At 42.1% G+C, this 12,943-nt stretch overlaps 1 protein-coding gene across 6 annotated transcripts in view; it reads right to left on the bottom strand.

Moving 5' to 3' along the window:
* Window positions 1–1,553: 1,553 nt before the first annotated feature.
* Window positions 1,554–12,943, bottom strand: part of LOC133484581 (amyloid beta precursor protein binding family B member 2-like) — a 41,824-nt gene continuing 30,434 nt past the window's right edge. For 5 of the 6 annotated variants that reach the window (XM_061787400.1, XM_061787397.1, XM_061787396.1 and 2 more), the window contains 4 exons: window positions 11,312–11,392; window positions 11,109–11,224; window positions 9,555–9,740; window positions 4,422–8,577 (listed from right to left, as the gene is read on the bottom strand). In XM_061787400.1, coding sequence (XP_061643384.1) covers window positions 8,389–8,577; window positions 9,555–9,740; window positions 11,109–11,224; window positions 11,312–11,392 — 572 coding nt within the window. In that variant the 3' untranslated portion in view covers window positions 4,422–8,388. Of the gene's footprint in view, window positions 1,742–4,421; window positions 8,578–9,554; window positions 9,741–11,108; window positions 11,225–11,311; window positions 11,393–12,943 lie in introns of those variants that run through there. The other variant, XR_009790437.1, reaches the window with a different exon arrangement.

The raw sequence follows: 12,943 nt of genomic DNA on the forward strand, positions 1-12,943 counted from the left end.
TGCAGCGTGTTTTTTTTTCCTCTTCAAACAGAGCACAGATAACAGGCCCCAAAGTCAGGTTTGAAGAGCGGGCCAAGCTGGAATCGAACTAGGGACCTTCTTGCTGTGTGGCAACCTAAGAGGTGAGCCATGCTTTGCGTACTCAATTTGGTCGAAATGATTCAAGCTTGACGTCATTTGCTGCTCATGCAATAAACCGCTTGACTGCAAGTGAAACTCTTTCTTAATCCATGACGCAGATCAAATAAAAATGAAAATAAATCACTGCATTTTACTACTACCGTAACTTCCGCCATAGAGTAGGAACGGCATAGTATGAATTTTGATCAAAGATTTGATTTTTAAGGGATAAGAAATGCGCTGTACTGAAAAGGTCAAGCAACAGGAGCCGAGGATCTTAAGAAATGATTTTGTTTAACAAAATCGTTTGAATGAATTTAATTAACCCTCACATACTGCCCGGGTCAAATTTCACATTTGACAGCAATAAAAATACCTTAAGTGTCATTCTTTCCTCAAGTGACCCAATATGCACCCAAGAAATTCAAATCTTAGAAAATGTCATTTGTTTAGTCCAGATGCTGCAAAGTTTGTGTACACTGAGGCTGTTTGACTACTCAAATGGATTTTACATTCACCACTTTTGTGTTAAATCAAGGGAAATGGTGGTAAGGGTGGGAATTTGACAAATGTGCAACTGTACATGCCATAAATGCGTGTTCAGTGATACCTCAACCGTCACGTGCTTTTTGAGATACAAGCCGATTTGTTGAGTTTTTTTTTTTTTGCAAGCAAAAATTTTAAATACGAGCATAGGGGTGGCTGCAAACTCAACTCACTTCACAGCAAGCAGCAGTTTGGCAGCTGGCGAAGGATTCCTCAAAAAAGAGGCGAATTGCATGCTTCGAGCAACTTTCCTGTCAAACTAAACATAAAACACAAAGATTTGCTGTGTATTTGAAACAAGCGTATCACTTAATATGGAAGTCCGCTAGCTTAATGCTAACGGCAATGCAAAATGCCATAGACGGGCTAACGGAACAAGCATCAATCACGGTTAGTTGATGGATATTTGAACACAAACAGTGCAGCAACACATGTCAACAGACAATATAACAAGACTCACAGGGGTAATTCTTCATCCTTTGCGGAAAACAACAAATATTACTTGAGCTTACTGAATCAGTTGCGAGCCTTTTGTTCGCATATGTCCGTATTGTACTGCCCCCCGGTGGCCAAGGTGGGCACACCAGGAGAAGCACGACGTGGAGCTGTAACGGATCAATAGCATTTCCATTCATTTCAAAGGGGAAAGATGATTTGAGAGTTCAACAGGGAGCTCGAAAGAGTCCCGAGAGCTGTGAAGCTGAGGTTTTATGTCTGTGTTTCCACCACATTTGCAAACATCGAACAAGAACCTCCCGTCCCTCGCACTCGCTGTGTGAATCTGTTTTGGTGTGGAAACGTCTCGGTCATGATTAAAGTTAGATTCAGCTGTCCAGTTTAATCAGAGAGGAAGCGTGCGATGTATGAAGGTGGATGGGGAGAGAAAAAAAAAAAAAAAAAAAAAAAAAAAAAAAAATGGATCAGAGGCTGAAGCAGGGCATTGATTGTCTCTGCTTTGTTTTTGGTTTGTTTGTTGTTTTGTATGCGAGGATGAGAGCAGATCATGAGAGCAGTGGGAGTGAGAGAGGCTGAGGCACGTCTTTGAGTTGCAAGTTGGAGACTTTTATGAGGGATGCTGTAAAAAAAAAAAAAACATGCTACGATCAGTGTCTGATGAAGCTTTTACTCATTTAGTTTATAGATATTCTCGTTAGCTCATAAAGTCACTCTCAAGCATCTTGTTTAAGACAGGCCGTTTCATCCCGTGTCTAAATATGCTAATTAAGGTAAAATTTTTTTGGTTATACATAATATAAAAAATATGTCTGTTTACCTTAATCCTAACAAAAAAATGCAAAAATGCCACAGATGGGCTAACGAACAGCATGCGTGTGACCCCGTTATAACCCTTTAAGCAACAAATATTTGAAAAGAAATGTTGGAGCAACACATGTACAATTAATACTGCGTCTGAGGAGGAGGAGTGTCTCCCAGTATATCTGCATGCTGCCCCCTTGTGGCCAAGGCGCGCATACCAGCAGGAGCAGCACAATGTCAATTGCACCACCGAGCCTCATCAAATGTGTGTGATCCGGTCCACTTCCGAATCCGCGACGTGACACGCATTTGGGACTTAATCCTTCTCATGAGCAAATGTTCCCAATCCAGACCCTCCTCAGTAAGTCGCTTTGCGCTCACTGGCTGCCACTGTTGTGCAATCTCCTCCTGGGCCGTCCATCGTGTTTTATTCCGCCGCAGGTAGGAATGAAAAGATAATCAAATCGTTGTAGTGGTGCCTCGCCCCCAACCCCCCCCTCCCTTCGCAACCTGCAATAAACTCAGCTAATCAAAAGTTATTGTGGCCGTCTGAAAAGTCCCATAAAAATAGCAATTATGTAAGTGTTTGACTGTTGTCTGGCTTAGGTGGGCTGTCATGGATGCGGCCATTTATGTTCTTTATGGGCGTTCCACGCAGAAACAATAAAGACAACGAAATTTTCTTGGGACTGTGGAACAAATCAGACCCCCAAAGGTGTCTCTTAAAAGGTTACATAATGAGATTTTTTAACTGTTTTCGTCAGAATTTGGAGGGTAACATTCCACATTTTACATTTGGGGGTGAGCTTCGGCTGTGTTGGGCGAAGTGAGCGATTTACCGAGGCTGGTGGATGGAGATGGAGGGAAGAGAAATTTATGGGGGTGGGGGGGAAAAGTACGACGAGGGAGAGTGTCTGTTGAATAATTCAATGTCCCCTGTCTGAATGAGTTAGCATCAGTGAAGTTAAGGGCACCAAACACCGGTAGTACCTCTAAACCCGCTTTACCTGTGCGCCCAAGGCTGTTTCTTCACACGCAAACATATGCAAATAAGCACATGCATCGCACAAGAATTTACCCGCCATTGCCCACATCTTGCACGGGCGCTTCATTACATGTTTGCGTGTAAGCTCGAGCACTTCCAAACCAAAAAAAAAGCAGCAAGTCTCTGCGGTGCATGTGGTGAATTATTCAAGTGTTGAGGGCTGCCGATGGGATTGCAGGTGAGTCTGCAGACGGCAGCAAGGACAAGGCGACACCTTTGCGGGGGGGGGGCTCTTTTGAAAAGGCATCTTTTGTGTGACATTTACATACTGTTTATGACTCTTAAAGCTAATTGAAACATTTTAAGTGCTACAATTTGACCTCGTGTGGCGGGACGAGGACGGTCGGTTGTGATTTGGGATAGGCAATTCGATTTTGGACAAACCAGCACTTTTGAAATAAATAAACTCGGTATATCTGTGTGCAATTCCCCAGGTGGCATTGTTGGGTAATTTTCTCAACTCTCCTCCATTTGACCATATTTGGCTTTGTCGGCAGGATTTACTTTGAGAGCAGAGGAATTGCACACAGACCTGTACGCCTACAGGTGAAGGGGCTTATTGGGAACAGGTGGGTGCCATGATTGGGTATAAAAGGAGCCACCCTGAATTGCTCAATTTTGCTCAGGATTTCATCATCTACGGTCCATAATATCATCAAAAGGTTCAGAGAATCAGGAGAAATCACTGCATGTAAGCGGCGAGGCCGAAAAACCAACATTGAATGCCCGTGACCTTCGATCCCTCACGCGGCACTGCATCAAAAACCGACATCAATGCGTAAAGGATATCGCCGCACGAGCTCAGGAACACTTCAGAAAAAAACAATGTCAGAAAATACAGTTCGGCACTACATCCGTAAGTGCAACTTGAAACTCTACTATGCAAAGCAAAAGCCATTGATCAACAATGCCCAGAAACGCCGCCGGCTTCTCTGGGCCCGAGCTCATCTAAGATGGACCGATGCAAAGTAGAAAAGTGTTCTGTGGTCCGACGAGTCTACATTTCAAATTGTTTGGGGAAATTGACGCCGTCGTGTCCTCCGGGCCAAAGAGGAAAAGAACCATCCGGACTGTTATGGACGCAAAGTTCAAAAGCCAGCATCTGTGATGGTATGGGGCTGTGTTAGTGCCAATGACATGGGTAACTTACACATCTGTGAAGGCACCATTAATGCTGAAAGGTACATACAGGTTTTGGAGAAACATATGCTGCCATCCAAGCAACATCTTTTTCATGGACTCCCCTGCTTATTTCAGCGAGACAATGCCAAACCGTAGTAAAAGAGTGCGGGTACTAGACTGGCCTGCCTGTAGTCCAGACCTGTCTCCCATTGAAAACGCGTGGCGCATTATGACGCGTGAAATATGACAACGGAGACCCCGGACTGTTGAACAGCTGAAGCTGTACATTGAGCGAGAATGGGAAATAATTCCACCTACAAAGCTTCAACAATTCGTGTCCTCAGTTCCCAAACGTTTATTGAATGTTGTTAAAAGAAAAGATGATGTAACACAGTGATAAACATGACCCTGTCCCAGCTTTTTTGGAACCTGTTACAGACATAAAATTCTAAGTTCATGATTATTTGCTAAAAACAATCCAGTTGATCAGTTTGAACATGAAATATCTTGTCTTTGTAGTGGATTCAATTCAATATAGGTTGAACATGATTTGCAAATCATTGTATTCTGTTTTTATTTATGTTAACACAACGTCCTTGGAATTGGGGTTGAACAATGGTTGTGAATTTCCGGACTCTGGACCATTTTTGTGTCAACCTCACATACTTTTTTCCCCCAACGGTTTTAGCTGTCTTTATGCAAATGTGATGAAACGTCCCATTAAATTGTCGCTTTTGGCTCTTTGGCCTATCGAAAGCCATGAAAATGCCATTTTTAATTTGTCATTTGGGTAACAAGGGTTTGAATCTGAATTCTCGACTCATCAAATATTTCAGTGTTAAATGTTTTACACACGAATCAATTGCACGTTAATTTTTTTGAACGAGAGCAATTTCACGTGTAGTCTTACTTTTCGAAAGCTGCGTTTAATGGGTTACTGCACTCCAATGGAGCAAATGAATGACACAATTTAGATTTTAGGAAGTGGCGATACCCTCTTCTGACTGTGGAGAAGAATTACATTTCATTTAAGAAGTGGAAGCTCCCTCTGCTGGTTATAGAAATACTGCAATATCGTGTAATAATATACTGTACCTGCAGGACAAAAACGGTGGTACACTACCGCGACTACTATCTATAGGTAGGGATATAACATAAAAATGGATATTGCACACTAATGACAAGAACTGATTTTAGTTCAAAACTTTATGCAGTAAAATTAGGTAATAATAATAAACATATCTAGTTCTACGAAATAGCACCTTTCAACAATGAATAGAACAATGCACCCGAAGCCAAACAATTTTGTAAAAACAGATAAAAATTGCGTGCAATCCCAGTGTGCTACACGAGATGTCCGTTAAGTGAAAATCAAATGATTATTATTATTTATTATTTTTGTCCCCAATATCTGAAGCAATCTGGCCTTTACTTAGAGGTTCCGCAGTATATAAAGGTTAGGTTATAGGAACAGGGAATTTCATTGTACAGTAACAGAAACATATTCTCAAAAGATATTCAATCTAAAGGTTTGGATTGAATGCAAAGGCTGCTGAATTTCTTGCCCGCACTGCACATCCCTGTACCACTCACTTTCTCAAATCTTATTTTAATCTACATCCAAGTTCTATGTATTTGTATTTTATTTTATGAAAGTACAGAGTACATATGACACTTGGTATGATTCTCATCCATTTGCGTGGCACGTTTGTACATTTCGAGTCCCTTTGCAACCGTGGGCTCAAAGTCATGTCAGTGGCAAATGTCAAAACAACGATAAAGCACATATTCAAGAGGCTGCATCTCCTTTCTTTCTTTTGTGAAAGTTTTTTTTTTTTTTTTTTTTAATTAATTGTCACAACAGATAACATTTACATTGTGTCGATGTGCCATGACTCAACCTGGAATGATTGCCAGCATTATCCGCCTCCCTGCAGTGTTGGTTTTGTGAAAAACTTTGGACTGCATTCAGAGCTTGTGAGTGGCGTGCAGGTGCTGGCGCGCTGGCCCTTTAAAAGCTGTGACGTCACACTTTACACTGCTGGGCAGGGAAAGCTGTTTGAACATTTATTTGATTTCCTTGACATCCAGCTTGAGGTCTATGCACTAGTGCGCTCCTTCTCCTTACTAGTAAGATGATTCAGCGCACTAGTAAAATGACTAGGGCATACTAGTAGAACAACTTTCTTTTTTTTCCACGACTGTATGACATTTCAGCAAACTAGTAGGACAACTTTGGCATACTAGAGCGACAACTACACTTTACTAGTGAGGTAAAACGCTGCACTAGTTGACATCTGCATGTTACTAGTAACGTGCTTATCCTACTAGCATTCTAAAGAGAGGAGAAAATGCTTTCTAGTACATGGATCTCAAACTGGACAGCAAATAAATGTCACACAGCTTATGAACAAAGAGCACATAGCTCTTTGTCTTCACGAGAAACAATTATTGGACTAGTAGAATGACTAGTGTGCACTAGTAGAATAAATGTCCTTGTCATGTATTGTTGTTTTCCCACTACTGTATGAAGCTTTGCACACTAGTAAGACTACCTGGGTATACTGGTAGGACAACTCCGTTACTAGTGAGGCAAAACTACTAGTGGTCATATTTGTGATAGTAAATGTTTAAACGGCTTTCCATTGCAATGTGCATTTACTAGCGTCTTTATTACATTTGAAGTGGTCGATGACAGACAGAGGAACCAAGCAGAGTGTTTGACTTCCGACCAAATCCAGTGGTACCTTGAGATACGATCATTTTTTATTTTTTTTTGGAGATATAGTGGCAGTGAACGCCTCTCAACTCACTTCACGACAAGCCGCAGTTTGGCAGATAGTAAACAGTTCTTCAAGTTGTTTAATGCCACTCCCAGCTGAAGTTTAACGTCAAACTAAACATGAAACGTACGCGTTGTGTATTCAAAACAACCACACGGTTTCGCCGTCAGTCCGCTTAGCTTAATGCGAACAAACAATGCAAAATGCCATAGCCGGGCTAATGGATAGCATCTATGTGGTGGTGTTAAAATGCTTTAAGCAACGGACATTTGTAGACAGAAAATATAACAATACTCACAGGCATATATTCTTTATCCTCTTATACATACAGAGCTTACTTGGTCACTTACAGTAGTTGTGAAACTCTTCTTCGTTGGTGTCTGCACGACTGTATTGAACAGGTAGCCAAGGCTCGCACACCAGAAGGTGCAGCACAATGTCCACTGACTTGAAGCAAAAAAAAATGTGGCAAAAACTATTTAATCTGTAACATTCTACTTAATTCTGTCATTACTGTATGTTTTTATAAAGTACAATATTATAGAGTGTTATTATCCTTACTAAAAAAAAATATTTTGGGGGGCGGGTGGGGCAATGGTATTTCGATTCATTCTTATCTCAAGGCACCACTATGAATGTAATGATCAGACCTCCTGAGGACATAGTGACTGCTAGCCATGTCACATTCTTTAATATCAATTTATAATATGGAGCAGATTTTGTGTGTGTGTGTGTGTGTGTGTAATTAATATAAAACGACATAAAAATGTTGAGTGTCCGGGCGACATGATGATCATGACTGACGAGGAGTTCCTTTTCTTGTGCCTACGTTGATCCGTTTACTTGTGCTGGGAGCGTCGACTCGATGTGTTTTCAGCACTTGTGAATCTCATCCACGTGAAAGATTTGAAGGTAGCATGCACAATCCAAAACTTGCTCTTCCCCACATGTTTTGTGCCTGAAATATACTCTTCCTACACACATTCCATTGCATTTACTTGATTATTACAATCACTTCACACAATCATCTGCGATGGGGATTATTATTATTATTATTATTATTATTATTTATTTTATTTTTTTAAATAAATGCTTTTCCAACCTTCCCCTCCCTCATTACTGCGTGGAGCCATTTAAATGGCATTTAGTGGGCAGCGGCAGGTTGCTGGAAGACGATCAGTCCGTCTGATTTCGAACATGAAGATCGCGAGGTTGAGCTGACTCCGCCTTTCAGTCGAGTGCTGATCGAGTGCGAACATTAAAGTGATCCCGTGAACCGTTCCGGAGCAGCATCGAGACTGTAACGCACGCCCCCCGCCCCCCTAGAAAGCCAAATACGTGATCCTTCCTCTTCATTAAAAACATCTGGCACACTTGACTATCATCCTCATTATTTTATATTGTTGTCCAGAGTGGCGTTTGCTAACATATATGTACACGATTGGTTACCATGGCAGCAGAGATGTGAGTTGTTTGGGTGGGCGGCGGTTTGGGTGCTGTGCCGACCGGCGAGGGTCATTGCTGGGGGAGTTCCGATGGCTGTTTCTTGGCTTTCAGAGTGTCTATGAGAGACTGAACGCCGCGCTTGACGCTAGTGCTCACGCGGCGGCTCACCGAGTCGGCGGCGGCGGCGACGGCGGGCGAGGACGAGCAGCCGGCGCGTTGCGAGGGCGGCCGCGCCACCAGACACTTCTGGTACCGCAACTGAAAGTCAAGAAGATTATAGGATACTAATCAGGCAAAAGTGTGCACTAGTCGACATCTGCATGCTACTAGATGCTAAGTAGCATCATGTTATCATATCGCTAGTAGTACCAGCGGCGCACTAGCTTCAACTAGTGCAAAGATTTGTCTGACTAGTAACATGTAGTTGTCTTATTAGTGTGCCAAAGTTGTCCTACTACAGCACCGGTGTCAAACATAAGGCCGGGGGCCAGATCGGGCCCGCCACATCATTTTGCTCGGCCCGCTACAAAACATGTACTTCATGTTTCTTGCTAAAATCTGTACCTACACTGAACATTGGCTTCATTTTAGTAACACTGAGATTTTGCAAGCCCCTTACCAAACCCCTTTTTTAATAATATCTTCATAAATCTGTTGAATCATGTCATCAGTCATGTAGAAACTACAGTGTTGTCCAGAAATGTCGTTACAGCAATAGAAGGCAGTGGTGGGGAAAAAAAACATGACTAGGAAGACACAGTCATTCAACTCGTTCTACTAGTATCCCAAAGTTGTCCTTCTAGTGAGGAGCAACGGCATATTTGTACACTGACCTGAAGTTGGATATCAAGGATATTGAATAAATGCTTAAAGCCTTGTAAGACAATTTAGCGCACTAGTAGAATGATTGCCTTACTACTAACTTTTCTTCTACTGCCTTTCACTACTGTATGACATTTCTGCACAGTAGTAGGACAACTTTGACATACTAGTAGGACAACCACGTTACTCGTGAGGAAAAAAAATGTGCAGTCGTCGATGTTAACGAGGACAATTGTATAATGTCACTAGTAATACGTAGTTTTTGGCATGCAGGATCACTGTTGCTGTCCTAATATTACTTATGCAACTATTTCAAGCATTATCTATCTGTGTTGTTAATTGATTTTTTTTTTTTGGGGGGGGGGGGGGGGGGGGGTTATTATGTGACGTCAAAGAGGTGAACGTGATCTTACCACGCATGCTGCCTGCACGGCTTCCGACACACAGCCGGCGTTGGGGTCGCACCAGAACACGTGGCACTGGAAGTGCTGGTTTCCGGTGTCCATGATGAAGGCGAACGTGTGGACGTCCTGACCGACTCCCATGAAGGACAGGAAACGCACGCGGCACTCCACCAACGCTTCTTCTTCCTCCTCCTCCTGCACACGAGAGTCCGACTGAGCGCCTTTACACAGGAGATGCCCTACATATTACTGATTCGTGATCTGTTTAATACAGCGAAATAAACTGAATTTCATTGATTTAAAGTTTAGATTTATTCATCATCGCCAGTTGATGTGCGTCCACTAATAACATGGCTGCCAAAAAAGAGGAACTTGCTGACAAGAGCACAGTCACAGTTGGAGTCTCGTTGCGATTAAGAAACAGAAAAGAGGATATTTATATTGTTTACCTCGTGACAAGACACAAACATCAAGGAGACAATTGATTTGAAACCATAACCCTATTTTGAAATCCAACTTTGAAACCTTAACCCTACTTTAAAACCCTAACCTTGCTTTGCAAATCCATTTTGAAATTTGAAACCCTAACCATGTTTTGAAACCTGAATTAGAAACCCTAACCCTATGTTAAAACACTAACCTTGCTTTGAAACCCTAATTAGAAACCCTATTTTTAAACCCTACTTTGAAACCCTAATCCGTATTTTGAAACCCTAACCTTGTTTTAAAACCCTACTTTGAAACCCTAACCCTGTTTTGAATCCCTAATTAGAAACCCTAACAGAAAACACTACTTTGAAACCCTAACCATGTTTTGAAACCCTAATTTGAAACCCTAACCCTGTTTTGAAACCTTAATTAGAAACTCTAACCCGATGTTGAAACACTAACCTTGTTTTGAAACCCTAATTACAAACGCTAACTCGATTTTAAAGCCTTACTTTGAAACCCTAATCCTTTTTTGAAACCCTAACCCTGTTTTAAAACCCTCCTTTGAAACCCTAACCCTGTTTTGAAACCTGACTTTGAAACACTAACCCTGTTTTGAAACCCTAATTAGAAGTGCCGCTTCTGTCTCTTGATTTTTTCCCCCCCCTAAATTCCTGAGCAGCAACCCACTCGTCAAAGTTGTCGAAATCACCAAACAAACTCAGTGATTAAATCACTCATTGTTGTTTTAAATGTGTAAACTTCTGTCCTTTGCGTTACTCATCAGAACATCCGACTGCCGGCTAAGGGTGCTGCGCATTCATTTGGAACAATGGAATGATTTTTTTTGGGGGGACAGGAACTATTTCAGACATTACACTGACGGATTTTTTTGGGAGCCAATCAAAATTGAGTTTTCACCAAAAGCATGGTACAATACTATGTGCTCTCACGCTAACATTGTAGCTGCACTTTCAAGTGCCTTAAAAAAAAAATAATGAACCAAATTAAAAAAAAAAAAAAAAAAAAAAAAAACACACAGCTCAATCTATAACTTTTTGTTTTGGAAAATAGAGCTGTTGTAACAGTGTGGCAGCCAATATATTCATATATATCTAACAATGAAAAACATGCCTTTTCTTTGATAACAGCCAGGGTGGTGTCAGCAATGCTCAGGACGACAGGTGTCCAGTCGTCCTTGCCTGTGGACGACACCAGGCTGTCAATGGCTCCATTAATGATGTCCATACCTGGAGAGAGACAATACACACAAGGGAGGAATTTCTTGCACGCCACAACGGGCACTGTTTGGCTTTTCAGAGCTAACTCATTTGTACCTATGGGCCGAGTCACTGACGTCATCCCCAGATAGAACACGTGGAACTTCTGCACCAGCTCAGTCTTTGGCATTGGAAATTCTGCACAGTGAGGGGAGGCGGGGGCGGCATAAACCACACATTTTTCGTCCTCAAATAATCACATCTAGCAGAGCTCTCAAGGCAAAACATAATTGGCTCAAACTCCACTTGCGAATATTTGCATATTTTTGGGTGCTGCTGGCACGATTCGGGCTGGAGGTTTTTTTGGCTGCAAGTCCTGCTGGGCTTGTTTACACGAAAGCTTGCAGGCAGAACAGATTGCGCAAAGATGCCGGATGACCTGCATCAGCATCTACATCAGCAAGGGTGTTGGGGGGGGAAAAAAAAAAGAAGTTCAAACTCCATCCACAGGACTACAGATACTGCACCGTATCACACTCAGAGAGTTTTCTATTCTTTTCATGCAGTTACACGCGAGGGCCAAAATATTAGAAATAGTTCTCCCTGAAATATTTTTTTTTACACAGTCAAATTGAAGCAAACCCGTTCGTATATTGCTCGTTCTTCATAATGAGCCTGGGCCCATTTCGCACCATCGGCATCTTAATTAAGGAGTTTCAGCCAGTAATAATTCATCACAAGCTCGTTTCCGTGACGGCTGTGGAAGGACTACGGGCCAATCGATCTGGGATAATGGCTTTTACCTAAATTCACCTCATCAAAGTGCACAGAGAGTTCCACACATCATTCCCAGCTGCACCTTCAGGAAAACATTACTTCTAAGGATGGAGAGGGGTTTTTTTTTTACACTTGAAAGCACACAGAGGACAGAAAAAGGATAGAGCAAGGACATATTGCTGATATCAGCAGCATTCCCACTTCAGCTACATTGGGAGAGGCCAAGAGGAGGAATGGACAAGCATCCGTCCCTCAATTTTCCAATTGGTAAATAACCAATTGCCTTTGGAATGCCCAATCTTTATCAGCAAAATCGAAATGCCGCCCATGTCTTGGTGTGACGTCAGTGGCAGAAGTGGAGACCACATTCCCTGCATGGCCGCCGTGGGGGGGGGGGGAATGCACCATACTAGAAAGTGGCAGTATTAATTAGTATCGGAGCTGTTGGGTGGAATCCCTTCACCTCCAAAATGACAACTTTTCAGGACATTTAAAAAAAAAAAAAACGACAGCTAGCTTGTCTTTTCAAACACCGCTTTGTTGAAGTTGGAATTATAGTACACCTTATATTGCTGTCATGTATCATTGCTTTGCATCTCACATGAACAACAGCTATCACCCCAGTGTTATGTTCAATCGCTAATATACTATGATGAAAAAAAATGGCTAATTTACTAGTGTGTCGTCGATTAAAATGCTGCAAACGTGGCGGGCACACCTCACGCATGAACCCAAGCAATCATATACGTGGCTTAATGTCCCAAAACTGCCACCGATCATCACCAAAATTTACATCGATGTCTCAACTCATGGCAGCTTCAAACTCTTATTTACCGTATATTGCATACTAACTCTAGTTCATATTATTATAAATAGTTTTTGAGACATTGAAGGACGTAACGGTTTTGGCCGGCAGATGCCTTCGCCATCAGACGTTATGACAGCCTGCAAGCCAAAGTCTGCATCTGTCAC

Source organism: Phyllopteryx taeniolatus, chromosome 10, assembly GCF_024500385.1.
Source record: "Phyllopteryx taeniolatus isolate TA_2022b chromosome 10, UOR_Ptae_1.2, whole genome shotgun sequence".
Classification (NCBI taxonomy): Eukaryota; Metazoa; Chordata; class Actinopteri; order Syngnathiformes; family Syngnathidae; genus Phyllopteryx; species Phyllopteryx taeniolatus.